This window comes from Lepisosteus platostomus, chromosome 14 (genome assembly GCF_059453375.1).
Source record: "Lepisosteus platostomus isolate fLepPlt1 chromosome 14, fLepPlt1.hap1, whole genome shotgun sequence".
NCBI lineage: Eukaryota > Metazoa > Chordata > Actinopteri > Semionotiformes > Lepisosteidae > Lepisosteus > Lepisosteus platostomus.
Genome location: NC_142624.1, coordinates 2,593,894 through 2,620,331, shown reverse-complemented (window position 1 = coordinate 2,620,331; position 26,438 = coordinate 2,593,894). Strand labels below are relative to the sequence as shown.

At 54.3% G+C, this 26,438-nt stretch overlaps 1 protein-coding gene across 6 annotated transcripts; it reads left to right on the top strand.

Moving 5' to 3' along the window:
* Positions 1–4,168: 4,168 nt before the first annotated feature.
* On the top strand, positions 4,169–25,487 carry LOC148648688 (GRB2-related adaptor protein 2-like). 6 transcript variants are annotated; one of them, XM_088606491.1, is made up of 9 exons: positions 4,170–5,551; positions 8,449–8,547; positions 13,670–13,830; positions 19,545–19,636; positions 20,979–21,098; positions 21,794–21,983; positions 23,087–23,191; positions 23,603–23,713; positions 24,328–25,487. In XM_088606491.1, the coding sequence occupies exons 3-9, from the start codon at positions 13,753–13,755 to the stop codon at positions 24,502–24,504; spliced, it is 873 nt and encodes a 290-aa protein (XP_088462617.1). In that variant the 5' UTR covers positions 4,170–5,551; positions 8,449–8,547; positions 13,670–13,752; the 3' UTR covers positions 24,505–25,487. The 6 variants fall into 6 exon arrangements, with proteins under 6 accessions (XP_088462620.1, XP_088462617.1, XP_088462622.1 ...); XM_088606494.1 differs by lacking the exon at positions 8,449–8,547 and having other exon boundaries at positions 4,169–5,551; XM_088606496.1 differs by lacking the exons at positions 4,170–5,551; positions 8,449–8,547 and adding an exon at positions 8,586–8,618.
* Positions 25,488–26,438: the final 951 nt, after the last annotated feature.

Genomic DNA, 26,438 nt, shown 5'->3' with positions numbered 1-26,438 from the left:
GTGCTCCCGGTCTCTCTCGCTGCGGCGCACGCGCACGGGCGGCAACTGGGTCGCAGGAGATCTCGGGCGCGATAAGCGGAGCTCCGCGAGGTGCGGAGGGAGGGGGAGAGACAAACCACAGCCGCCTGCAGCACTGCTGCTTTCTGCACCAGCTGCTTCTCGGCTTCCTGTAAACCAGATGCCCCGCTCGAAAATCGCGCTTGAGAAACTTCAGTTTCTGGCTCCCCAGCTGTTCGGTCTTGCGAAACGGTTTGCAGAGCCTCTCGGCAGCCTTCAGCATAGTTTAGCGGCGGGGACTTGCAGCAGAGTATTGTTTTTAGTTGATTTTTATTTTCTGCACCACACTAAATTCTGCCTTGGGTGAGACAGCATGTTTTGACGAGTGGCTCTCGGCTCCGGGCCTGGGGGAATGATGTGCAGTCCAGGTTTTCACTCCAACAGAATCAGCACCTGCTCATCTGACTTAAAATCTTTCACTGCATGTACTTCCCAAAACTGCACTGGAGCTGTACCTCTTGTACTGAGACTACCAAAAAAGATGACAAAAGATAGTTTGTATTGCTCATAAAGCATTTCAGTTTCTGGAAAGTTAACATCCTATTTCACAGCAGTCAGAACCATTCTATGTATTATGAATTGCAGCTCTTGCACAGGTGATCTACAAGGAAGGAAAAAAATAACTGCAGACATGACATGAACTTTGCAAGTCTTCATTGCACGCTTACTAAAAAATAGGGGTATTGAAAAAATGATTGGACTGTCCAACAGATGATGTTTGTGTTGATCACCTACTCCACACACTGTTCACACTGACACCTGCAGATCTACAGTACTGACCACCTCCTGCACACTCCTGTTCACACTGACACCTGGAGATCTACAGTCCACTGGTCACCTCCTGCACACTCCTGTTCACACTGACACCTGGAGATCTACAGTCCACTGGTCACCTCCTGCACACTCCTGTTCACACTGACACCTGGAGATCTACAGTCCACTGGTCACCTCCTGCACACACTGACACCTGGAGATCTACAGTCCACTGGTCACCTCCTGCACACTCCTGTTCACACTGACACCTGGAGATCTACAGTCCACTGGTCACCTCCTGCACACTCCTGTTCACACTGACACCTGGAGATCTACAGTCCACTGGTCACCTCCTGCACACTCCTGTTCACACTGACAACTGGAGATCTACAGTCCACTGGTCACCTCCTGCACGCTCTTGTTCACACTGACACCTGGAGATCTAGTCCACTGGTCACCTCCTGCACACTCCTGTTCACACTGACACCTGGAGATCTACAGCCTACTGGTCACCTCCTGCACACTCCTGTTCACACTGACACCTGGAGATCTACAGTCCACTGGTCACCTCCTGCACACTCCTGTTCACACCGACACCTGGAGATCTACAGTCCACTGGTCACCTCCTGCACACTCCTGTTCACACTGACACCTGGAGATCTACAGTCCACTGGTCACCTCCTGCACACTCCTGTTCACACTGACACCTGGAGATCTACAGTCCACTGGTCACCTCCTGCACACTCCTGTTCACACTGACACCTGGAGATCTACAGTCCACTGGTCACCTCCTGCACACTCCTGTTCACACTGACACCTGGAGATCTACAGTCCACTGGTCACCTCCTGCACACTCCTGTTCACACTGACACCTGGAGATCTACAGTCCACTGGTCACCTCCTGCACACTCCTGTTCACACTGACACCTGGAGATCTACAGTCCACTGGTCACCTCCTGAACACTCCTGTTCACACTGACACCTGGAGATCTACAGTCCACTGGTCACCTCCTGCACACTCCTGTTCACACTGACACCTGGAGATCTACAGTCCACTGGTCACCTCCTGCACACTCCTGTTCACACCGACACCTGGAGATCTACAGTCCACTGGTCACCTCCTGCACACTCCTGTTCACACTGACACCTGGAGATCTACAGTCCACTGGTCACCTCCTGCACGCTCCTGTTCACACTGACACCTGGAGATCTACAGTCCACTGGTCACCTCCTGCACGCTCCTGTTCACACTGACACCTGGAGATCTACAGTCCACTGGTCACCTCCTGCACACTCCTGTTCACACTGACACCTGGAGATCTACAGTCCACTGGTCACCTCCTGCACACTCCTGTTCATATTGACACCTGTAGGTTTACAGGTATATTGAGGCTACTGATCACAAGATTTCAACCAGCAGGTGTGCATGAGAACGAGGACTGAAGACATTCAAGTAGGGAGCTGGGTCGGCATGCGTTTGCTGCAAAGGAACAGGTGAAGGTTTATTCTGAGAAGAAAAGAGACGTTTCGGCTCTGGAGTCTTCTTCAGGCTCACCTGTAAACCAGGCTCACTGTAAGCGTAAGTGTTGAACAGGTATTGAACCTTTATGCAACTTTTAATTCATCAAAAGTAGTACATTTAGCTATACATGTAACATTTTTACACAGAAATATAGACTTTAAAATAAAGCACACTTAACGCTGTACTAATTAACACCAGCTTCAATTATAATCTTCACTTACACAGTCATTTCTGAAAGCTGGCTTTTTTTATGCTGCAGTCTTATGGCAATCGAAATTCATGATGTTCTTTCATGTTCCGTCTCTCGACATGCAGCATCTGGGGGCAAACATCTGAACCCGTCGACTGAGCCAGAAACAGTCGCACTCCTGTTGGCCGGGCAGGGAGATGATGTATCTGAGCTTTTTAAAGATGGCTTCCCATTGGTACTTCCCCGTGTCGCCTGTCGTCGGGAAATACTCGCGACACATCAGGTACTTCAATCGCAGCTGCAAATTTCCTGTGTTCCAAAATTAACCTCAAAACTGTTTTTGTACAAGCCTGTCGCAACTGGCGTAGGTGTCGCATCTTCGTTGAATCCGACGGTCTGAAATGAGGTCTCTGTGTTAACTGTACCAGGGCTGGGTTTTTTTTACCGTTGGTATATTTTTGGCGATTACTTTCTGAACTTTTCCCTGGCAGCACAGAGCTGTCAGATTGATTTCTACCCCCCCGTGGCAGAGACAGAGGGGCATATTCTAAAGACCCACCTGAAGGATGTGGACTCTGTCAGTGCCTTTGAGGATTTTGAGTACTGGGGATATGGGGACATTACTTTAAAGCCCTGGTGCTCCTCTCTGGAGATTCCAGACTAACAGTATCTTTTCTAGAACGCATATTTTATTCTGTATTAGTATAACTTCTATAATATAGCCCGATTTCGACAAAATATTCTCCGTGTGCCGAAGAATTCGGTGCGTTTGTGGGTTTTCCTGTCGGCAGCCTTCCCTTCGATTTACTTCACTAAACGGACATTTCGGACCTGCAGGCTTTATTATTTTTTTTTTCAGGTGGGGAGCTGCGTCAGCATGCGTAGGCTGCAAAGGAACAAGTAATAGGTTTATTCCATGCTGAAATAAAGAAGAAAGAGAACACAACGTTTCTTCTGAAGAAGGCTTCACGGCCGAAACGTTGTGTTCTCTTTCTTCTTTTTTTTCAGCATGGAATAAACCTATTACTTGTTCATTTTTTTTGCTACCAAGTCCTCTTCCGCTAAACACGAGTCGGAACTCCTCCGGCGAGCGGCTCCGGCTGTCCACGCTCCCCTGCGGACGGCATTGCGTCACCGGGCTGCACCAGTCCGCTCTCCTCGGCTGCGGTTATTGTCGCGTGTGGGGGGGGGCGTCGTGCTTCAACTGTAGCGCGTGCGGCCCGGGAACAAAAAAAAACTTGGCGGAGCGGTGGCTCTGTGGCTCAGGATCTGCGCCTGTGGCTGGAGGGTTGCCGGTTCACATCCCGCGGCCGGTAGAGGAATCCTACTCCCTTGGGCCCCTGAGCAAGACCCTTCACCCCAACAGTACAATGGCTGACCCTGCGCTCTGACCCCCAGCTTCTCTCCCTGTCTGTGTGTCTCTGTGTCTCCTTGGAGAAAAGCTGGGGTCTGCGAAAAGACGAATTCCTAATGCAAGAAATTGTATAGGGCTAATAAAGAAACATTATATTATTATTATTATTATTATTACATTATATTATACATTATTATATATAACATTATATACTTTGGTACAGTAGCTACAGTACAGGGGGGCGGCGCGGTGGCTCTGTGGCTGGGAGGTTGCCGGTTCGTACCCCGCTGGGACCCTGAGCGAGGCCCTTCACCCCAGCTGCTCCAGGGACGCCGTATCAATGGCTGACCCTGCGCCCAGACTCTTGATCGGCGCTCCCTTAGTAGTTGGCGGACCTGGGTGTCTTTTTAACTTTAAGGTGTTTTTCTTTCGTAAAGTTTGCTTTCCCTGTACCACGAAATGAGCCCGTTCTATTGAGAAATGCAGTAGTTGTTGATTCCGTCCCGGGGTGTTTGTGTTTCTCCCCCCCAGTGACATTGTATTTGAAACGGGCACCTGCAGAACAGGTGTCACTCAGCCCGGACCTCAGGGGGACTAAACCCCACGCGTGTGTCGTTGTCCGTGAAGCCCGGGAGCCGAGCCCAGCGACACCAGCCCTCGCTGTGGGGGGGCGAACTATCCCCTCCGGGGGCGACGGGCATCACTGCACCAGCAGGGCTGCTGAAACACAACCCCCCCACACACACACACACAAACACTCACACAAAACGGCTTTGTTCCAAGAACCGTTTCAAGAGCAACTCAGCGCCACGCAGGTAGACGCTCTGGCTGTAAACGAAGTCTTGTCTCAGTTTGGGCTACAGTTTAACACGTCGGAGTGGGGAGAGTCGTCGGGCGTGCGGGCTGCGGAAAGACCCGAGCGCAGAGGTGACATTCCGCGCTGGAAATGTGTCTTTTCTTCACAACAACAAAAAAAAATCCGGGTGTCGTGTGAAGTGTGGGCAGGTAATGAGGGTCCCGGCCAGAGGGAGGCGCCCCTGCGCACACCTGTAAGGAGGAAGCCGTCAGGGCCGAATCGCATGCGGGTTCCTTTTTTTTAAATATTGCTTTTTGTTGTTGTTGTTGTTGTTGTTGTTGTTTCGGGCTTGTTTTCTTCGACCCGAAATCGAACCTCGCCCTTTGCCGCGGTCCCGCCGCCCCGCGCGCAGGCCGGGGTTCCGCTCGCGGCGGGGCCGCGGGTGGGGGGCGGCTCGTGAGGCTCGAGGGGCGGGGCCGGAGGAGGAGGAGGTGCGACGTGCAAAAAAAAAAAAGCCCGAAGAAGCCGTTTCCAAACTTACAGAAGCGCAGAGCCTGCGAGAAGCGCAGCTAGGGAGGAGGAGGAGGGGGCCAAGAGACCAGCTCGCTCGTTATTTCTGTCTTCCGGATAGTTTCTGTTTCTTGCAATGCGTTCACCCTCTTCGCTCACTGGTTTTTAACCCGCTCTACATTCCTCCCCTTCGCTGCTTCCCGAAAGAAACCGGAGTGTGTCTGACTTTTTTGTTTGTTGGGTTTTCTCTGGACTCTCCTCTCCTCTGTGCTTCGGACGGGAAGTTCGTTTGCGTTTCGCCTCGAGGAGCGACGAGGAAGCTGCTGCGCGTGCCTGGAGGTGGTGGTGGTGGTGGGGGGGACGCGGCTGGTAAGTGTATATCGATCGTGCGCGTGTGTGTGTGTGTGTGTGTGTGCGCCCCCCCCTTCCCAGACCAACCCACCCGTCTCCCACCTCGCCCTCACACCTGCGCCGGGGACATTCGCACCCGGGGCCGCCGGCTCGGTGGCGCTGTGCCGGAGGGGGTTTGCAGCCCGGAGGTCTTCCGCGTCGCGCTGCGATCTCGGCATAGAAACAACCCCGTTAAAAGTTAGCAGTGAAAGACGGGGCTGGCCGGGCAGGTGCAGAACAAGCCTTCGCTCTCTAACGGTGCCGGCGACATGCAGTAATAACGGCGCCCGCCTCGCCGCGCTTTCCGTTTCAGAGCTCGGCGCCTCTCGTCGTCACCTCCGAGGCCGACACAAAATAGGGAAGAAAAGGTCGTGGCGGCTTGTTATTGTGAGCGACAACATGCGAGAACGGGCGTTAAAGACCCGACGGGACGCACGCTGCTCCGAGCTTTCTCCCTCGGCCGGGAGATTCATGTCGTTAACTTGTTAACGGCCTCTAACAGCTGTTAGGCGCTTGTGACGTTTTGTTTAATTTTTTAAAAAAAGAAAGAACATTAACGATCGAGGCAAAAAAAATAAAAACCTCTCGGAGGTTTTTGCAGGCCGTTTCCAACAGCGGCCGGTGGGCCAGTGTCCGCCATCAGCCCGGCGGGGCGGTACAGCAGGCCAGGAGCCCCTTGAGGGAGAGAGCCGGCCCGCTCTGGGGGGGGGTCTGGCGATCCCCAGGGGTAGCCTCTCTCCGCACAGCCCGAGTGGGGAGGGGCTCGGCACCGGGCGTCCGACACAGACGCTGGCGTTCCTTCCCGCTGCTCCTCGGTCCCTCTGGGCGCCAGGTGACCCAGTGTGAGCGGGGGCCCCCCGAGGGGCCCCTCTGGGATGCTCTGGGCGTGGCCTCCCCTGCCCGCCGCGCACGTGGCCGGAAGAGAGGGTCACGTCCTCCCCGAAATCATAAAGGTGCTCCGGAGACGCCCTGCGGTCCAGTTCGCATGCAGCGCAACGCCCTTCCGGCCCGCGGAGCCCGTCCAGGAGGTGAATGAGTCCAGCCCGGTGACGGAGGTCCAGTCGCAGTAGACACTCCAGCAGGAGCGGAGTTGGGAGAAATGATTGATTGATTGATTGATTGGCCTTCAAGTCTTGGTCCCATGTCTTCTGCTTGTGGCTCCAGCCGGACACACCCGCAGCTCCGAGTCCCGAGTTTTGTTACGATCCCGTTTCGGTCCTGGACCTGGGATTATTCCAGGGAAGCTCGGGGCGGCGGATCTCCCAGGCAACACCCCTGGGGGGGGCAGTGGATCCTGGGGCCTCCCTGTAGGGGGTGGTGGATCCCCAGGAGCTCTCCTGTGGAGGGCGGCAGATCCCAAGAAACACTCTTGAGGGCGGCAGATCTCAAGGCTCTCTGTAGGGAGGTAGCAGATCTCAGGGAACACTGCTGAGGGGGGCAGCGGATCTCAAGGCTCTCTGCAGGGAGGTAGCAGATCTCAGGGAACACTGCTGAGGGGGGCAGCGGATCTCAAGGCTCTCTGCAGGGAGGTAGCAGATCTCAGGGAACACTGCTGAGGGGGGCAGCAGATCTCAAGGCTCTCTGTAGAGGGGCAGCAGATCTCAGGGAACACTGCTGAGGGGGGCAGCGGATCTCAAGGCTCTCTGTAGAGGGGCAGCAGATCCCAGGGACCACTCTGCGTGGTCAGGTCGGGCACGCTGCCCTTAACGCACTCGGGAGCAGGCCTTAACGCCGGCGTTTCTACAGGACCCATTTCCTGATGAGGCCTCGTTCGGGGGCACAGAGTCGACTTTGTGCTGTGTGCGGAGAGGTGTCTTGGCTTGGAGCTGATAAACAGTGCGTCGGCACTAACCCTTCGGCACTAACCCAGTAAGCCAGCGATGATCGCCAGGGAACTGTGCCGGACCCTGGTAACTCCTCTCTTACACTGCCAGCTATCGCAGTTCGCTGCATGGTACCGTGTGGTGTGTCTCGGCCTCGTGATACAGCCCGGAGCTCCAGCCGTAGCTGAGTAAATTGAGTTACCCTGGTTTATTGCGGGGAACAGGGTACAGGAGGTGGTAAATGAGTGAGGTCCGGTGTCACGGTGGGGGTGGGGGTGTTCTGGTCCTGGTTTGGGTTGAGATCAAGGTGAGGGTGAGGTTGTACACTAACGGTTATGGTTCAGCTGCTAGAGCGTTTCAGCTGCTGCGTGTTTTAGCTTTTTTGCTGGTAGAAATGTATGGATTAACCAGCCACTTTGCTCAGAATGGTTCACCCTTGGTCTCCATCTGTGTGAAGGGCACCACTGACACCACAGTGCTCTGTTTTATTTGACTAAATCAGTGGTTCCCAGTCCTTGTCCTGGTCACCCACTCACACCTGCTGGTTCCAGCTGAGCCCTCAGTGACACAGTCAAACCCTTCATTGACTTACTAATACAATTGCTGTGAGCTGTTTGTTCCCAGCCATTATACCTGCTTGTTCCTTGTTGCTCTCTGTCGGAGCCTTAACTCTTCTGTTTCATAAGTGAAATAAACTTCCAGACTTGTGACAGGAAACGGCATGCAAATATTCAATTGAAACAACTTCAGTTGGATGGAATGAAAACCAGCGGGTGTCTCCTGGTCACCAGCACTGGGAGCCACTGGACTTGATGGTCACGAGTTGGGATTTGATTTGAGCTGCTGAAGTGGGCTTTAAGGGCACATCCTTCTTGTTATATTGGATCTGAGGTGCAGGGTTGATGTGAACAAGACAAACTGGCTTCAGAGCATGACTCTGGAAGTACATCTGTCAAGATCAACGGTCCAGCCGGTGTTGTAGAGCTCTATAAATATCATTGAAGACCAGGTTACATGATCTTGATTGAGGTTTAATTGAACTCTCCTGAACAGGTGTGAAGCCGCTGATGTTCTAAGGGGACCTACAGAACCTGCTGGAGGACTGTGCCCATGGAGTGGACATCGGACTTTCTGGATTAGGGACAAGTCAAGGTAGGTTGGTGTCCAAGAGGGTTGTACCCATGGAGTGGACATTGGACTTTCTGGATTAGGGACAAGTCAAGGTGGGTTGGTGTCCAAGAGGGTTGTACCCATGGAGTGGACATCGGACTTTCTGGATTAGGGACAAGTCAGGGTGGGTTGGTGTCAGAGAGGGTTGTGCCCATGGAGTGGACATCGGACTTTCTGGATTAGGGACAAGTCAAGGTGGGTTGGTGTCAGAGAGGGTTGTGCCCACGGAGTGGACATTGGGCTTTCTGGATTAGGGACAAGTCAGGGTGGGTTGGTGTCAGAGTGGGTTGTGCCCATGGAGTGGACATTGGACTTTCTGGATTAGGGACAAGTCAGGGTGGGTTGGTGTCCAAGAGTTGGGCAGCAGGAGATGAAAGACAGGAGTGCTCCTCCTGGAGCAGGGGCGGCAGCGTCTTCTGGAAACGGAGCTCTTCGATACTCCAAGACGAACTGTACAGCAGTTCAAAGGCTCTCCTCGGTTCTTGAAAAGCAGAGTCGGGTTAAATCGCAGCGCCGACCCTGGATGGCTTGGTTCAGGCATGTTGCTCCAGTGACGCGGCGGCAGGACTTTCTGCAGCTTTGTGACAGCGCAGTTAGCCGGGCAGATTGTGGAGAGCGGTTCCCGAGAGGGGTGGAGGGCTGGTGCTCGCCGGCTTTCTACTAAACGTCTTGTGATCCCGTCCAGATACAGTGGGGAAGTTCCAGCAAGTGCATGATCCCTTTTCCTGGAATAACTACGTAATCTTCTCCGAGACCACGGGGCCTGTATCTCTGGGCGCCCTCGAGGCAGGAGACAGCAGGCCAAGGAGTGAACGGCATTTAGAAGTCAAGAAACGGGCAATATTTCACAATCTGTCCCCTCTCCCTGGGGGAGACGGGGGCTCTCCAGGCCGTCAGCTGCTGGCCACTTGTAAAAAAGGAGATAAAGGATGTTATCTCTCTCTCTCTCTCTGTCTCCTTCCTCTTTTAAAATAAAAATAACAGAAGTCACACTAATACGGGGCGGAGCGGTGGCACTGTGGCTCAGGATCTGTGGCTGGAAGGTTGCCGGTTCGTATCCCGCATCCGGCAGAGGAATCCTACTCCGCTGGGCCTCTGAGCGAGGCCCTTCACCCCATCTGCTCCAGGGGCGCCGTACAATGGCCGACCCTGCGCTCTGACCCCCAGCTTCTCTCTCCCTGCCTGTGTGTCTCATGGAGAGCAAGCTGGGGTCTGCGTAAAGACAAATTCCTCGTGCAAGAAATTGTATCCAGCCGATAAAGTGCTCTGATCTTACAGCGGGGGTGAGAGTGAAGGAGAACGGAATCCACCGGTCCCTGCAGAGCAGCCCGGGCCTCATGACACACAGGCCTCCCCTGGTTAGGGCAGGGAGGTGTGCTGCAGTCCCTGTCTTAACTAGGGAATTCCTGAATTTGTCTTTTTTTTCCCCCACCAATGGATTTTCAGTCTGTGGGAGGAGCTGTGGCATAGTGGTTAGCATGGCCTTGCAGTGCTGGGGCCCTGGGTGCTGTCTGTGTGGAGTTTGCATGATCTATCCATGATCTCCCCACTACCCGCCCCGACCTGCTGGAGGCGCTGCTGAGCTTGCCCTGCTGTCATCTTGGAGGTGCGCCACTCAGGTCTCCGCGAAAACCATCAGGCTCAGCGCGCGGCCATCCTCTCGCGGTAGGGTTTCGGAGCTGGGAGTTCCTGAGGGTAACGGGATTACCCAGGAGGCAGTTCAGGACAGCTGATGGCCAGGCAGGTGACCCTTGGAAGTCGTCAGAGGTGGGAGGCGGTGGGAGAAGCACCGCGACTTCGGCCTGGGCTGCCGAGCGCAGTCCTGTGCCTGTGCTGTTGCGGTGTACTGGCCCCCTGACCGGGTGAAGTTAATAAGTCACCGATTAACGCGCGAGGTATGAAAAGAAAAGAGGGAAAAAACGGAGAGGGTGGAAAATGTGACGCAGCCCAGCCTGCCGGCGCGCCCAGTTCCTCTTTCACCTGGGCCCCTCCCCTGTGCGGGGCAGCTGGAGAGGCTGGGCGCGAGTGAGGCAGGTGAGGAAGGGCGCGGAGAGCGAGGAAGGAACACGCCTGGACCTTCCCCGTCTCCGAGCTGCCTCGGCGGAGGAGACGGACGAGTGGAGGTCGAGCAGGATCCGCAGCAGTCGGAATGCTGTCCGTGCAGGAGAAGGCGCTGTTACTGGAATGAAGAAGGGGGGTTATCCTTACAGTTTAGAAAGATTTTCGAGTGTTGAGAAATGTTTGGGATTTAGAATAATAAATTCCAAAAGTGCTTATGACTTCACATCTTTGGCTTTCACTGGATGCGTGTGTGTTTTTTTGGGGCCAAGTTAAAGGATTACTGTTTGGGTCTTTGTAGATAGTAACACGTTTTAACTCCTAGTTTTCGAAAAACCTTGGCGATTCCGTGACGCCGTCCCAGTCTTGTGCTCTTTTCCTGGGATCCTGCAGCAGGGCTGGGCAGGAGACTCCTGCGGTAAAGTCGGGCTCCACTCGGCACCGATCCTGTCCGCTCCGGACCTCTAGAGTCATCTGCTTCCGGCGCCGTTCGGGATCGACGCCGCAGATGAGCCCAAACGTTTTCTCAAGCCTAGATAAGTCTTCGCTTTCTCCTGTCAATCAGAGGCGTTGGCAGAATATTGGAATGGTGAGAAGGGAGAGGAGGCCATCTAGTCTTGGAAGCTTCAGATGAAGTAACAAAAATATCGAGCACCTTGTGAGCATTTAAAAGGACACTGCCCTGAAAGCTGAAGTGGATTAATCTGCTTTGCGTTGATTGATTCATCTCTTTTTCTTCTATACAATAGACGCGCACACAGTGTGCTGGTGAATTCAGGGGGAGTGTGAGAGGAGAGGGACAGCAGTGTCTCCAGTCCAGTCAGGAGTGTGTCAGTGTGTGAATTCAGGGGCAGTGTGAGAGGAGAGGGACAGCAGTGTCTCCAGTCCAGTCAGGAGTGTGTCAGTGTGTGAATTCAGGGGCAGTGTGAGAGGAGAGGGACAGCAGTGTCTCTAGCAGTGTCTCCAGTCCAGTCAGGAGTGTCAGTGTGTGAATTCAGGGGCAGTGTGAGAGGAGAGGGACAGCAGTGTCTCCAGTCCAGTCAGGAGTGTGTCAGTGTGTGAATTCAGGGGCAGTGTGAGAGGAGAGGGACAGCAGTGTCTCTAGCAGTGTCTCCAGTCCAGTCAGGAGTGTCAGTGTGTGAATTCAGGGGCAGTGTGAGAGGAGAGGGACAGCAGAGTCTCTAGCAGTGTCTCCAGTCCAGTCAGGTGTTTGTATGTGCTGGTGAATTCAGGTGTGGGTCAGCTGTGGTATTTCTTTCAGTCCAGTAGCTGCCAGAGGGATATTTTTTTGTTTTTTCTTCCTCGTTCTGCCAGGAAGCAAACCGTAGTTCATGATCGGAAAGCCCAGTGCTGTTCAGTTCTGAATCTGTGCCAAGCAACACACATTCAGGCAGGTAGACTCTGTACAGTGTGGATGGAAATACCCAGAAAAGAAACATCCTGTAACAGATCATTTATTTACCTGCTGTGTTGTGCAAAGATGTTGCAGCGCAGAGGGCCGGTGCTTTCATCATCTGGAAGTCTTTCAGGGTGCGTCGGGGACCTGAAAGACCCAGCACATCGACACGGTGCTTTCCCAGAGCAGTCTCCTCCGTGTGTGAGTGTTGGCGCTGGCCCCTGTGAGCCGTCTTGTGATTTTTCACTTCCGAGTTTCCTCTCGGCCCCAGAGCCAGGTCCAGAGCGCCAGTGGTGATCACGATTGCTAAAAGAAGTGGGCTGAGGTGCCCCTCTGAGCTCTAGTCTGGTATTCCGATACCCCCAGTTCCGCTGTCTTGTTTGTTATAACCAGGTGGCCATGGTTTCTGTGCCCTGTACGTTCCTGTGACTTGATAATACTAAGCTGGGAATTTCACCGCGACTGATAACGTGACTGGATTTATAAAGCCATCACACTATGTCCTTCTGTTTTCCACCACTGGATTTCCCGTGCCAGATCTCTTCTTCTTCATCATCATCATCATCATCAATAACGCTGGCTTGATGTTAGGAATATAGGGAGAAATAATTCTGATTCTGGTGTTTTGCAATGGCAGCAGGATGGCTGGGGGTCTGTGTATTCTGAGCACACCGAGAGCACACGGGCCCCCTGCAGAGCCTGTGGTCTCGCGCTCCGGCCCCGTCTGGCCGTCTCTCCGTCTCCCCCAGACCCCGCCCCCCGCTGTCCACACTCGCAGGCCTCTGTCAGAGCAGGCCCGAGGGGTGGAAGGGGCCCCCCCAGAGTCCCCACGCCCCTCTTGCGCCTCAAACTCGGCATCATGAACCTGGTGCCGCGGTCGTGCTCGGCTCCCTCCTCAGCACTTCCTGTCGGCTCCCCCACAGTCAAACAGGCTCTGCGGGGACGCAGGATTTATTTATGGCCTCTGCCAGGCACGCGATAGTTCCTCTCTTACTGAGCAAAGTCCGCTCCGAAGGCCACGTCTAAGAAGATTAATCACGTCAAGCAGTGCTGGCTTAAGCACAGCGTGTGCACTGCAGACCGGAGGTGAACCCCAGAGAGGCAGACGGGGGTCCTTGAACCCGGGGGCACCTCCTGGAGTAGGACCTGCAGGTGGACCTGGTGCGGGCCACCCCTGCGGAGTGCTGGAGAGAGGTCAGTAGGTTCGGGGTTTTTGTACAAGGTCTTGTGCAAGGAAGGCAAGTTAAATTCAATTGAGTGTTAAAGACTAGAAACCTGGGGAAAAAAACGAGATTTATCTTCTGCGTTTGTTTGTTTTTGTTTGGCCAACATTCTCATTTAATAAAAATAAATAAAAAACTGTCAGAGAACAAAAACACAAAGAGAAAGAAAATCCTGAGATGGTGGAAATACCCTGGGAGGAAAGAGCATCATGGGAGTGATGTCTGGGTGAGGCGTGGACCGGAGTGTGAAGCCGCAGAGCTAGTAGAGTTCATGTTCGACACTCCCCTTTCGTCTAAGTGCTGCAATTTAAAGTACCTTTTCATTGAAAACGAAATTGTGGGGCAGGGCCTCGCAGGGGGGGGGATGTTAAGACAAAGACTGTAAGTGTGTGTGCGCCTAACTCTCCCCCCTGTCTCCTCTCCACAGCCTGCCCGAACAAGTCTCTTCCTTACCCCGGCTCTGTGACCCCTGACCCCTGACCCCTGGCCCTTGATCTCACCGTGCCCAAGATGGAAGCCACAGGGAAGTTCGATTTCAACGCCACGGCGGAGGACGAGCTGAGCTTCCGCAAGGGAGACATCCTCAAGGTAAGGGCAGGGGTAGCAGGGGCCCCTGAGTTTGCCCTGCACCTTTAGCGTGTGCCTGTCACATGGGGGAAAACCTGACTCGATCCCAGAATAGGACTGCGTCAGGTATTAGTCTGCCTTGGTGCTTATAGAAGCATGTAAAGCATGTCATAAACTACCAAGAATTTCCCGAAGTTTTCATCTGAATGTGTCACTTCTGTGCAGCTGGTAGATTCCTCCTTTCATGTAGTCCTTTGTGCTCTGTCTGGGCTCTGCAATATTAATGGGGGCACAGATGATTCATTTTGGACCCAACATAAGACAGGTTACAAACCAGAGGAGCCCATTCGGGACGTGCTGCCACTCAGGCAGTTAGTTTCCGGCTGTTTCCTGAAAGAAACCGGGGTATCAGCCATATCATCACTGCTTGGGCAGCTTGTGCCATGCTCCCACCACCCTTTGGCTAAAGACGCGCCTCCCCTTCTTGGTTTTAAATGCGCTTTCCCCCCAGTTTCCACCTGTGACCCGTGCTTCGTGCTTCACCGTTGGCTTTGAAGAAGCCTGCTGCGTTGAGCTTGTCAGATCGCGGCTTGGCATTGCTCGCCTAAACGCAGGGCGCCGCAAAGGCCTGTGGGATACCTCGTACTTGGACGTGTCGTGCGGGGGCCTGATGCAGGTCCCCAGGCAGGGTGGGCTTGCACTAACGTCAGGTGGCGGGAAGACATGTCGTGTGTGTGTGTGTGTGAGTGAGTGTGTTTGTGTGTGAGTGTGCCTCTGCTCGGCCGGCTCTGGAGCAGATCGCTGCACATCGCGACAACCCCGAGCATGTTCTAGCTTCTCACTTGCATCATGGGAACCTGCGCCTCTGAGCTTCCGCTTGAGGTTGCTGTACCTGCAGTTGCTTTGCAAGGATGAGTGCAGAAGCAATGAACCTTCAGACACGTGTATCCCTTCCGAGCTAACCTACACGGCGGCCCTTATTTGGCATGGCCCGCTGCACAGGTTTATACAGAGGGAGGAGATAAAAAGCAGCCGGTAGTTTCTCTTCCCCACCAGGCTTCATTTTGGAGGGCCTGTTCATCGGGGCTGCTCGCTCACAGGTGAGGAACACAGAGGCTGACCTGGTCGTCATTCAGATTCACAGCCCTGTTCCCCGCAAACCGGGGTTCTGACTTTTATGTTCTCCTCATGAGAAGGAGAAAGGGTGGAGGTCGGAGGGAAAGCAGGGGAATCTCACACCCTCTTCCTCCTACAGCCGCCCCCGAAACTTTCGTGTTGCAATCGCGAGCTCCAGAGGCAGTTTCCAAGTGGAATGTTCTTGTGTGGGGCCAGGGGCTAATAGAAGGAGGGCAAGGAGCAGAGTCCCAGACTAAAGGGGTCTCCCTCCCCCGTGTTCCTGAATCGGTCCCAGCAGCCTGTAGCAGCCCACGGGCCCTGCTGGGCAGATGCAGCTGCCCTCGCCTGACCCCTGTGCTGCTCCGACCAGAGCTACCTGGATCTTTCCCGTCGGGTCGGGTCCGTGCGGTCCGGATCAGAGCAGGAGCTGTGATCGAAACGCAGCCACTGCACGGGGGACTGGCGCGGGGGGGGGGGGGGTTTCCCTCTCCGGCCCCCGGTGGGTCCGCCTTCTCAGCGCCGCCAGCAGGCCGCCGCCTCTCTGTCTTGTCCCTGCGCGCTGTGAGCTCAGGTCCGGGAGAGCCATTGCAAAAGACGTACGCCGGAAGTCCCCTCTCTGGTCGTCCGGGGTGTTGAAAACCTTTCACACCCCGCATCATCAGAAATACCCCCCCTGCAGCTGTTTCCAGTAAGGTACTGTGAGAGTACTGTCAGTTCAAAATGTCTAAGCAGTGCAGGCCAAAAGAAGGAAGAATTTGAGAGAGAAAGGCAGTCTTTACTGTCCCTTTGCTATAAATGCTCAAGTTCTCCCAAGATGCTCAGTTGCGCCAAGCACGTTGGATTCAGTCAGCTGGGGCGTTTCTAGGGCTTACGTCAGTCTGGACCCGTGTAACGTCAGCCCTGGCGGAGGGGAGTCTGGGAGTCTGTGGAAATGCCATCGATTTATCCGTCCTTGTCAGGTTCGGAGTGGGGAGTGGATGAGCAGTACCAGTGGGCCTGCTGTGCCCAGTGGAAACTGCTTGTGCAGTTTACTAACTATCAAGGGCCACAGTAATTAGATTTCATACTTCAAAGACTAATATCACCTGTCAGCTACTGTAGTGACGTCGCCCAGGGTCCGAATCGTGATTGCATGGGTCAACCGGCACTCTCACAGACACCTCTACCAGCTAAACCTTCGGGAGATCCCAAACTGGTCATCTTAACAATAATTGTCCATGACTGATGCTTTTATCTTAGGTAACCTTAACACCCCTTTCTAAAGCTGGAGAGCTGGGATTTGAACCCACAACCTTCCAGTTAAAGAGTCCAGAACGCTGATGCCTGTCAGTCATCTCCTTTTTTTAAAAAAGAAAAACGTATCTTTTCGGTGGAAGAAAGTTTGACGGAGCTAGGAGTGACTATCGCGATGCGGCAGGCTGAATAGATTATTTCACAGCTCCGAAGAGCCCGCTTCAAAAAGGCGAAAGTCAGCTCAGGGCGTTGGTTAAGGGTTGGGTTAAGGCCCTGGGGGTCCTGCAGCCCATGCAGGTCACTGGGTTACAGCGTGAGCTGACGTCGCAGACTGCGAGAGCCCTGTGCACTGTACCGGTACGGCTCCTGGGCTCCTGTACTGTACGTCTGCAGCGCTGCCCAAGTGCAGTATCAGTCCATCACGATGGAGCTGTGGGTGGAGAGGTAGACGAGGCAGAAGCTCTCTCTTCCTCTTTCCCTCCCACGCCCGCGCTAAAGCGCTCCTCAGCGTTTCACATCCGCCACGCCGCTCGTCCGGCCCCGCGCCATGCCTCCCTCTCGCTGGGCGCCGCAGTCGGCGCGTTTGATCCCTGCTCTTGATCTCGACCCGGCGCAGAGAGAGAGGGAGAGAGAGAGAGGCTTGATCTGGGGGCGGGAGGGAGATGTGGCTGTGGTCTGTGACCAGACCAGCCCCCCGCCTGACGGTGGAGCAGAGAGAGAGAGTGAGAGAGCGTGCACACGTTGGGGGGTTGTTGGGAGGAAGTTCAGCAGCCCTGGCGTCTGTCCAGGCACGTGGTACAGCGTAACAACCGCAAGGCTACAGGAAAGCTGAAAAACCACTGCGTCTCCAGCTCCTCCCCATCTCCCCAGGAGGACCTCGAGCTCCTTAACTGACCTCTTACGCGATACCTGCTAATTTTGACCGATGCACAGACGCACAGATGGGTCTTTGGTCTTTGGGTGGGTTTATTCTTGGAGAAGAAGACCCCCCCCCCCCCCGGCACGCAGGACTGTTCCCAGCGGAAGCACCCACGCGGTTGCCGTGGTTTCAAATCGGAACCCCTGCTTCAGTCGGCTGGGCCGGACGCTTTCACGAACGCGCAGGAAACGGTGTGGTCCCTCCCGCTAACGAACGGACCGGCAGAGCAGCAGCGCTCATTGGGTTCGCCTCCACCTCTTTCCCTGGCCCTGCTGCTGGGGCCCGGGGGTCAAAGGTCACCGGCAGACAGGCAAGATTTAAACAAGTAGGTGAAGAGTTATCCTCACGAGCTCTCCTTGGACACCAGAGGCGCAGTCTGCTCAGCGATAACCTAGCGCATCCGGCTGCATGAATAGATCTCGAATGGAGAATCGCTCGAGCAGTTAACCACTTGAGCTGACCTCACTCTTTTTGTTGGTAAAGGGGCGTTTCTAAAAAAGAAATAGCAGAGACCGTGACCGCGGTGACGTGTTCAGTTCTGACCAGCGGAAAGGCGAAAGCCAAGGCCTGCATGTGGAACGATCTGTCGAACAGGAGGCTGATGCTTGGGACATTTGCACTCCCTCTTCGCCCGTGGAGGGGCAATCAGAAAACGATGGCGCGGACTTCGAGAACTGATTTTGCGAAACTTCGTCTGGGGGAGAGGGGAGCCAGCAGGGGCCACCGAGTTCATGCCCCCCGTGGCACCCCAAGACAAAAGAGAGGGTGTACCCCAGTAATAATCCAACCCCCGCTGGAGACGAGGGGCCCTGTTATGACTTGTTCTGCACCCCCAAGGATTAATCAACACCCCCTCCTCCGTCAGTAACGACATGTCAAAAAATACTTGATATTGGGGTGGGGGGGGGCCTGCATTTAAATTCTGTTGCCTTTTCACAACTGGGGGGGGGGGGCTCTCCTGAGAGCAGCCATGTATTCTGTGGAAAGGGGGGCGGCGGAGCACTCATTCCTGCGTCCCCCCAGCTGCTCCAGATTTTTCTCTTACTCTTGGGAGATTCTCTGGTTCTTTAAGGAAGAACGACTTCTGTAGCAATGGCATTCGAGTGGCCTACAGTAGTATTTACTGTCTGATGGTACAGTTCTAGCTTCAACACAGTCTCTCTGCTTCCCTCCTGGAAAAATCCAATCCAATAAGCGCTAACCTGGGAATCGGTTAGGCTGGGATGAGGTTTGTGGTCTCTCCTGTTTGGGGATTTTCGACATTGTCTCTTTAAGACCGCAGCGCAGGTTGGTGACAGCCGGGACAACACATTAACAGAAGCGATAACAGAGCTAATTTAGCTCGTTCTGCTCCATCCCAGCACACTGGCTCATAAAGCCAGCTCAGCTTGCCTCTTTTATTTCACTGTGGAATTCAGGGGCTCTGCGCAAGTGAGAGCACGGCGTTTTAATGCCGAATTAATCCTCGTTAAGAGGAAGTGCAGCCACTGTAAAATGCTGTGATTATCTGGCATTAAAATCCCATGTTTCTTGCGTCTTTGTCAAACAATAAAATGTTTGCCTGTGGTTTTTCACTTCCTGCCTGTAAATTGAAAGCAGATTTCAGGAGGCAGCTCGGGTGTTAAAGGCGAGCAGAAATGTGTTGGAAGTATTTCCACAGGAGCCCGGTTTGTCCAGTACTTTTCAGTTACAGGGACGCTGTGGCTCAGAGCTGTTGACGACACCTTGGTACATTTAAGATTCAGTTTGCTTCTCTGAAACTCCAGCTTCTCCTGGTCGATCTCTCTCCAGTCATTTCAGCCGTTGTTGGTGCCACCAGCTGAAATCACTCAGGAAAAGTGACAAGAAAGCAGCTGTTCAGCTCCTTGAGCTCATCTGGTAGCAAGTAGCTAGTTGACCCAAGGATATCTTCCATCTCATTTTGGAAGCAGCCAGAGTATCAGCTGAAACAATATGGCTGGGCCGCTTGTTCCACGCTCCCACCACTCTTTGGGTAAAGAGGCACCCTGTTGTTCTCCGTCTTAAATGTGTTCCCACTCATTTTACGGTCTTTCACTGCTGGCTCTTAAGAGTTCCTTTGGGTCAGTTTTGTCAGCACTTTTGAGGATTTTTAATAACTGAATCAAGTCTCCTTGTAGTCAAAGGTCAAGACTAAAGCGATAACTAAAGAGATTGGCCGTTACCAATCATGGCCTCCTAATAATCCCCATCTCTGAACTGGCTTCATCGCTCTGTTCTCCTCCCCACTGGGAGCTGGTGTGTGGTGAGTGTACTGGATCACTCTGGCTGCTGTCGCATCATCTAGATGGGGGCTACACACTGGTGATGGTCTCTCTCAGTGCAGTGTTAATGTACTGGAGTGTCCAGTCAGTGTGTCTGTGTGAACCCCTCTCTCTCAGTGCAGTGTTCATGTACTGGAGTGTCCAGTCAGTGTGTCTGTGTGAACCCCTCTCTCTCTCTCTTTCAGATCTTAGCGACTCAAGATGACTGGTTCAGAGCCGAGCTTCACGGTCATGAAGGCTTTGTGCCCAGAAACTACATAGAGAGACGAGTGCCCAGGTGAGACGCAGTGAGTGAGGTAGAGAGAGGAGAGCCTGGTGTCCAGCTGTGATTCTGAACCCAGTTCACCTGACCCTGACCCTGAGCAGAGTGTCCAGTCTGGTGTGGGAAGAGGAGACCAGTGTGCAGTGTAGGCACACCAGGGGAAGACTGGACACTTAGTGTTCCTGAAGCCTGATTCACTTCCTGGCCTACACGGCACCGACGGCAGAGCTCGGATAGATCAACACCTCTACGGAAAGTGACATTTCTCAGCTGACGAGGAGTCTCCCTGGCATTTCCCCATGTGCATTGGTTCTAGCTGTTTTCAAGAACTAATCAAATAAAACTATTCTGTCTGCTTCTGGACTGCCCTCTCAATATCTGTCCCCCCTTTTTAAAAAAAACGGGGTTACCATTTGCTAGGAAAGAGGTTCGGCTATCTTGTGGAATGGTGAGTGTGTTATGCCACACCTGGCCACTAGGGGTCACCCGTTGCCTTTCTCTCTCCAAAGTGCAGGGCAGTGTAACATTTTCTCAGCTGTGAACCTTGGTTAAAAGAAATGTGATATCTTGTTTCAGACTTTCAGAAATGGCCTTTTACATGACATAACGGAAGCGCAGACGTCGCGATTTAATCTGCTCGTTTATACGTCACAACCCGCTCTCCTTTCTGCGCGGGTTGTGACGCGGAAGAGGGATTCCAGAGCGGTGCCTTTGTCACAGCCTGTACCTCCCGAGCCTTCTCTTAACGAAACCTCCCTTCCCGCGTATCTCCCGTCGCGCCTTGAGTCCTTAAAAAAAGCGGCGGGCTTGTCCCGCGGGGATCCGGCGCTTCACCTCCAGAGCCGAGACCTTTATCCGGCAGCAGAGTCCCGGGGAATCCGGAGCTCGTGCTGCTGGTCTTCTGGCGTCGGCTCTCGTGCCAACACCCTGCTCCCTGACGCCCCTGTCCCTGGGCTCTCTCTCAATTCAGTTCAATTCAAGGGGCTTTATTAGCATGACCGATGGGCACAATCAGTGTTGCCAAAGCAAATAAAATTAACATGGAACAAGACAAAAAAATAGAAGTAAAATAAAACCTACAGACATGTTACAGACATTTACAGCAAAGACATATAATAAAATATTGACATATACTGTAGGCGACTGGAGCATTACTGGGAGACAGACTCACTGTTCCTCAGGCTGGGACAGGAGATCACATACTGGGCTGCCAGATCAACTGAGTTCCCTCCTCCCTCTCCCAGTAGGATTGGGACCTGTTGTGGTTTTGGCAGGTGTGGGAACTCTGGGATTCAATTTCTGAATTTCGGGAAGAATGTTTCTCTAATCCCAGAGTATCTCTCTCTCTCTCTCCCAGCTGGTACCAGGAGGATGCCCGGCGCCTGTCTGCGGAGGAGACCCTGATGTCCCGGGAGGTGGGCACCTTCCTGATCCGTGGCAGCCAGAGCTCTCCGGGGGATTTCTCAATCTCCGTCAGGTGGGAGCTCCGGAGGGGGGGGTCTACTTCCTGGGAAGACACACCTCACTGCCAGTCTGGAGGCCAGCGCCTGTGTGAAAACCTCCCCGTTTGAGGAGCAGGCTTTGGTGTGCAATTCAACAGAGCGTTTGATCTTAAAAGCAGAAAGTTCGGTTTTATTTTTTTTTAATTATACCCTTTCAATTCTGAAAACCGGTCATTGGATTTCTGCCCTTTTTTTTTTTTTTTGCAGGGTAGACAAATATCTTTGAATTTTGTCGGTTTTACTGTTTTTCCCAATTTCCCTTTCAAATTGGACCCCAGGGCGCAGTGTTTTAAGGGGGGAGGGGAGGAAAGGCAGCACAGGATGTACAGGGGGTATCGGACGTCCACACACGCCCTTACCGACAGCTCAGCTTTCGCCGATGTCGAGGCTGAAATCGAGACCGATCACATCAGATATTGAAGTGGGAAAACAAATGGATCGTTTTCAGGCAAAATTGAAGACAAAACTGGTGCGTAGACTTCTGATATCCGGTGTAAATCGCAGATAGAAGCCGACAGCCTTCCAAGAATTGCAGTGGCTAGCAGTGTGGGGGGAATTCAGTCCCGCTGGTAGCCCAGAAGAGGCAAATGCAGGACTGAAAAGGAACGTGTCCTGCACAAGAGTCCCACCCGCCTGCCCACCTGACGCCAGCCCCGTGTCCCCCCCGCAGGCACGAGACGGACGTGCAGCACTTCAAGGTGATGAAGGACGGGAAGGGCAGCTACTTCCTCTGGTCGGAGAAGTTCCCCTCCCTCAACAAGCTGGTGGAGTACTACAAGACCAACTCCATCTCCAAGCAGAAGCAGATCTTCCTGCGGGACGGGTCCCGGGACGAGCCGCCCTTCCCCCCACACATGCAGGTAACCCCCCTCCCCGGTCCCGGTCCCGGTCCCGATCTGGCGCCGAGGCCCGGGTGATCTGAACGACGCCGCCGTGGGTGGCGGGCGGCTTGTGGGATGATGGGATAGCCGTGGCTGGCGAGCAGAACGGCCTTGAGCTCCACAGCGGCCACGGGCAAGCGCTTCGCCCTCGTGAGGACTCATCCGCGTGGTCCAGCTGGTCCTGCGACCACTGAAACCAGCACGCTTCTGTACGGTCCTGATGAGGAGCAGATCTGGGGTATTTGTAGTGGTCTGAAGCTGTGCTTGAATATCTCCTAATTTGCACTGCCGTCTGTGTAGATTTCCCTAGTTACTGCAAATGAATGAAGATGAGTATTAATTAGCGCCTGCCATTTCCCAGTGCAGAAGGGGGCTGGCTAACTGTCTAAGCAGGCTTCTGATTCCACCTTTAGAGAGGCAGTGTGTTGCTTTTATTACAGCTTCTCATCTTGACCTGCCTGACTTCAGACAGTGAGGCAGATTCATTTATAAGGGTGCATACAGTAGATGCATGCTTTCAAGAAATACTATAAACTGAAGGCGCTCCTTGTTAGGTACATATCCTTTCTAGTGTCTGTTTCAGCAGTCAAGAGTCGCCCGTGTCATGTGGGGAGACCCAATAAGGGTGAAACAGCTGTGCTTGGCTGCTAATTATGGCTCAATGTTTATATGCAAAGGCATAATTGGAAGCCTCTGTAAATGGTTCTGTCCTCTGCTCAGCATTCTGAAACAGCCGGCAGCCAGAGGTGGTTAATATTCATTCCCATAAGCCCTAGGAACCTCGTGCTCTCCACACGCTCTGTAGCCCAGGAGGGCGTTCCCTGCCCCAGCGCAGCGCTGCGGTGCTACAGCACTGATGTTCACTGCAGGGTCTCCGGTGCCACCAGGTTTGGGGGGTAACTAGGATCCCCAATGAGCACAGGCCTGCAGCCAGAGGTCAGGGAGCCCCGTGGAGTGATCGAGTCAGGTCGCTGCGAGTCCAGGGTGGAGTGAAACCGGAAGACATGCTGGAGCTCCTGCAGTGTCCAGGCCAGTCAGTCTGCTCGACTCCCCACCCCCTGCTCTTTCTCTCTTTCCCTCAGACCAAGAGGGGCAGTCACGAGGAGAGAGGCCACCCCTTAGCTGGTTTCGGGGGTCTTCCTAATCCAGGAGCCCATCGCAGGCCTTCCGACATCCCCTCCCAACAGGTAAGGACACCCGGGTCCCCCGTCCAATCCCTGATGGGGAGACCAGACAGCCTGAGCAGACCCGGCCGGAGACCCCTGTGGGGCAGTCGCTCTCTCTGTAATATTGATGTAGCTCCTTCTCTTAGCATGCATGCAGGGGTTAAGGACTGCGCTCAGGGCCTGGAGAAGCAGGAGGCTGTATATTTTATTGGGCTTCTTTGCTCCGTCATCTGCTGAAGACCCTTGCAAAGAGGTGCATTTCATGTTGCTAAAAACTGAGGAACCGAGCCCAGGGCCTCTGCTGCCCACTGTGACTGGATTCTGGGAAATGAAATTCCCAATGGATTTGGCTTTTCCCAGGCGCACCGAGTTGGAAGTTTTCTAAACATCCCCCCCCACCCCCTCTCTCCCATCTCTCTCTCTCTCATCCAGATAAAGCGGAGCAGCCTGGATGACCGGGTGCACGCCCCGCACTCGGGGATGGGCAGCTCCGGAACCTGCGGCCCGCCTCGACGCCCGTCCGAACCCCTGCCCCCCGTACAGGTGCGTACGGCCCAGAGCGCTCGGCAGCACCCCCTCATGTCCGCGCGGCTGCAGGAGAATCGTCTTCCTCCGCTCCCGGAGGCAGTGGGGGGCCTTGTGTGATGGTGTGGCTGGCAGTTCCCGGTTCAGACCCCAGCTGTGCCACTTAACAGGGCCTTGAACCTTCTCGTGCTCTGGTCCTGGAGGATGGGGTCTAAAACCTTCACCTCGTTCTGCTGGACCCTGCTGCATCTGCTGGTGCCTCCCAGTGAGCTTGGATTAAATGACTCCACTTTTATGATGCATCTGCTGTCGGTCCGGACATGACAGTCATGCATCAGCAGTCGCCAGGCACCAGGCAGCAGCCTGAACGCAGAGTGCCAGCTGAGCTTAATTAGAACAGCCCTGTAACCCTTAGGTTTCCGTCCTGTCTGGATGTGAACGATAAAAAGCACGGGGAATCTTGCCTTTGAAAAGAACAGCTTTCTCAGGGATCATGTAAACTCCAGCGAAACGCGGAGCTCGGAGGCAGAGCCGGGCACAAGTGCATAAGGGTTCAGTACAAATCCGTCTTTGGCAGCAGTCTGCTGTCGCCTCCCGTCTCTGATCTCCAGTGTGCGTCTCCTGTGTTGCAGAGCTCAGTGTTCAGGGTGAAGGCACTATACGACTTCATGGCAGAAGAGAGCGACGAACTCGGCTTCCGCACCGGCGACATCATCGAGGTTCTGGACCGCTCGGACCCCTCCTGGTGGCGGGGGAGGCTGCGTGGGCAAACAGGCCTCTTCCCCTCTAACTACATCGTACCACTCTGAGAACACCCCCCTCGTCCAGGGAGCAGTGGAACATTCCGCTGAAACACAGCATGCTTCCCTGAGAACATGTCCATGGTTCGGCCCATCTCCCATGTTAGGGGGGGGGCACGTTAGTGATACTAATGTTGTAGAAAAAGATGATTTTGGAAAGCTTCTGGCAGGGATGGTGGCTTTCTCGAGAGAGAATCGCTGGGCACCCCCGGGTCTCTAATTCACTGTTTCTCATTATTGCTTCAGCCTCGTGTTTAATGTGGGTTTGTCCTCCCAGCCAGCCCAGGCCGTGTAGCCGATTCCAGCGTCCCAGCGGAGATCGGTCTCCTGCGGCCTTTTGTCCGTGCTCCTTACCGAGCGCGATGACCGGCACTCCTGCGAAAACCCTGAGCACACCCAGGGAAACTTCCCCGGCCCAATCCCAACAAACGGAATTGCTGTCGTTTGTGTGTGTTTGTTTGTTTTACAAAAGAAACTGCTTGCAACGGGACCAAACCTCTCGGAGTGCGGCCTGCCCCAGCAGCTCGCGGATTTCGCAGGCAGTGGCGGCTCATCGCGGCCGGCGTGACATGAGGGTCCGCGTGCCGTCTGCGGGACCCTCGGCTCCCTGCGACTCCTCACCCCCCTGCCCTGCTACACGTTGATTCTGCTGGTCTGCGTGTGCGTGTGCGTGTGTGTTTATGAGGGTCCAGTGCTCCAAGGCGCAAAGCATGCTTGTTGGCTCTGGACACGCTGACCTCCAGTAGCAACAGGGGTCAGTCTGTGCCTCTCGCCGGCTCCCGGAGTCCTGCTGGAGGATCGGCCACATCCGAGAGACGTCCCCAGTGCATCGTGGGCCATCCCCGCTCGCCGGACAGCGGCACCGGTCCATCTCAGTCCAGGACCGGTCCTCTGTTTCTTCCCAAGTGCCTTGCCGTCCCAAGAGTCCATTGCCCGTGTTGTTTGTCGTACGAGTTCTAATAAAAACAAATGAGAACGATATCGTCGCCAAACCAGCCTCTGCCCCTTCTTTTTCAATCCGTTTTGTTTTGGGCTGCTGTCCAGAGACGGCGGTGTCGGCGGGGGCACCTGGGGGTGCGCTGGGGGGCGCGAGGAGAGTGGGGAGAGGGGCAAGGGGAGGACCACTAGTCTGGCCAGGTGCTCGCTTGACATCTCGCCAACTCTTGCGGGCTTGAAGACCTCGAGCAGATGGGCCCACCTTACAAACCACAAGAAACCCATGTGGCCATCTCCGTTCCAGCAGCTTCAGCATCCAAGCTTTGACAGCAGCACACCCCCACCACCCTTTGTGTAGAGTCCCTCCAGAGTTTGGTTCTAAATGCTCTCTCCCTCTTAACCGGTCGGCTTCAGGCCTCAGGTGTTCCTGCCGGTCAGAGTGGAGCTGTCCACTGGATGGACTTTTTTTCATTGCACGTTCATTTCTTTTGTTTAGTCGGGCTGCTGCCCAAGCACCCCAGTGAGCCAGCTTCCTCTGAGCGTCAAAGTGTCTTTATTTCCCCTGGGTCACTGGGTGGAAAACCATCGTCTTCCCACTTCCTGACCCAGGAGCCTGGCTGCTGCAGGTGACTGGTGAGGCGCTGTCCTGGAGGACTCACGGGCTCCACAGAGGGTCCAGGGGCGTCACTGTCCAGTTAGCACGGGCTAAGCTGAGCGATGAATGCAGTGGACAGTCGGCAAGGGTGGACATCAGCCAGAGCCTAAATACATCGGCGCTCGATTTGGGGAGTGATGGCACACTTTCAGTTTCCCCAACAGGTGCACTCTGCTGTACAATACCTGTGCGTGCACCTGGGACAATAGGCCACCACCCAAGCCCACAGTCTTATTGGAAAATAAGGGCAGTCTTTTCACAGACGGCCGGCGTCGGTATGAAAGGCACGCCGCACCCGTCAGTGCGGAACCCGTGATCCAGGAAGTCTTTCTACTGGGGGAAAGTCCAGCTG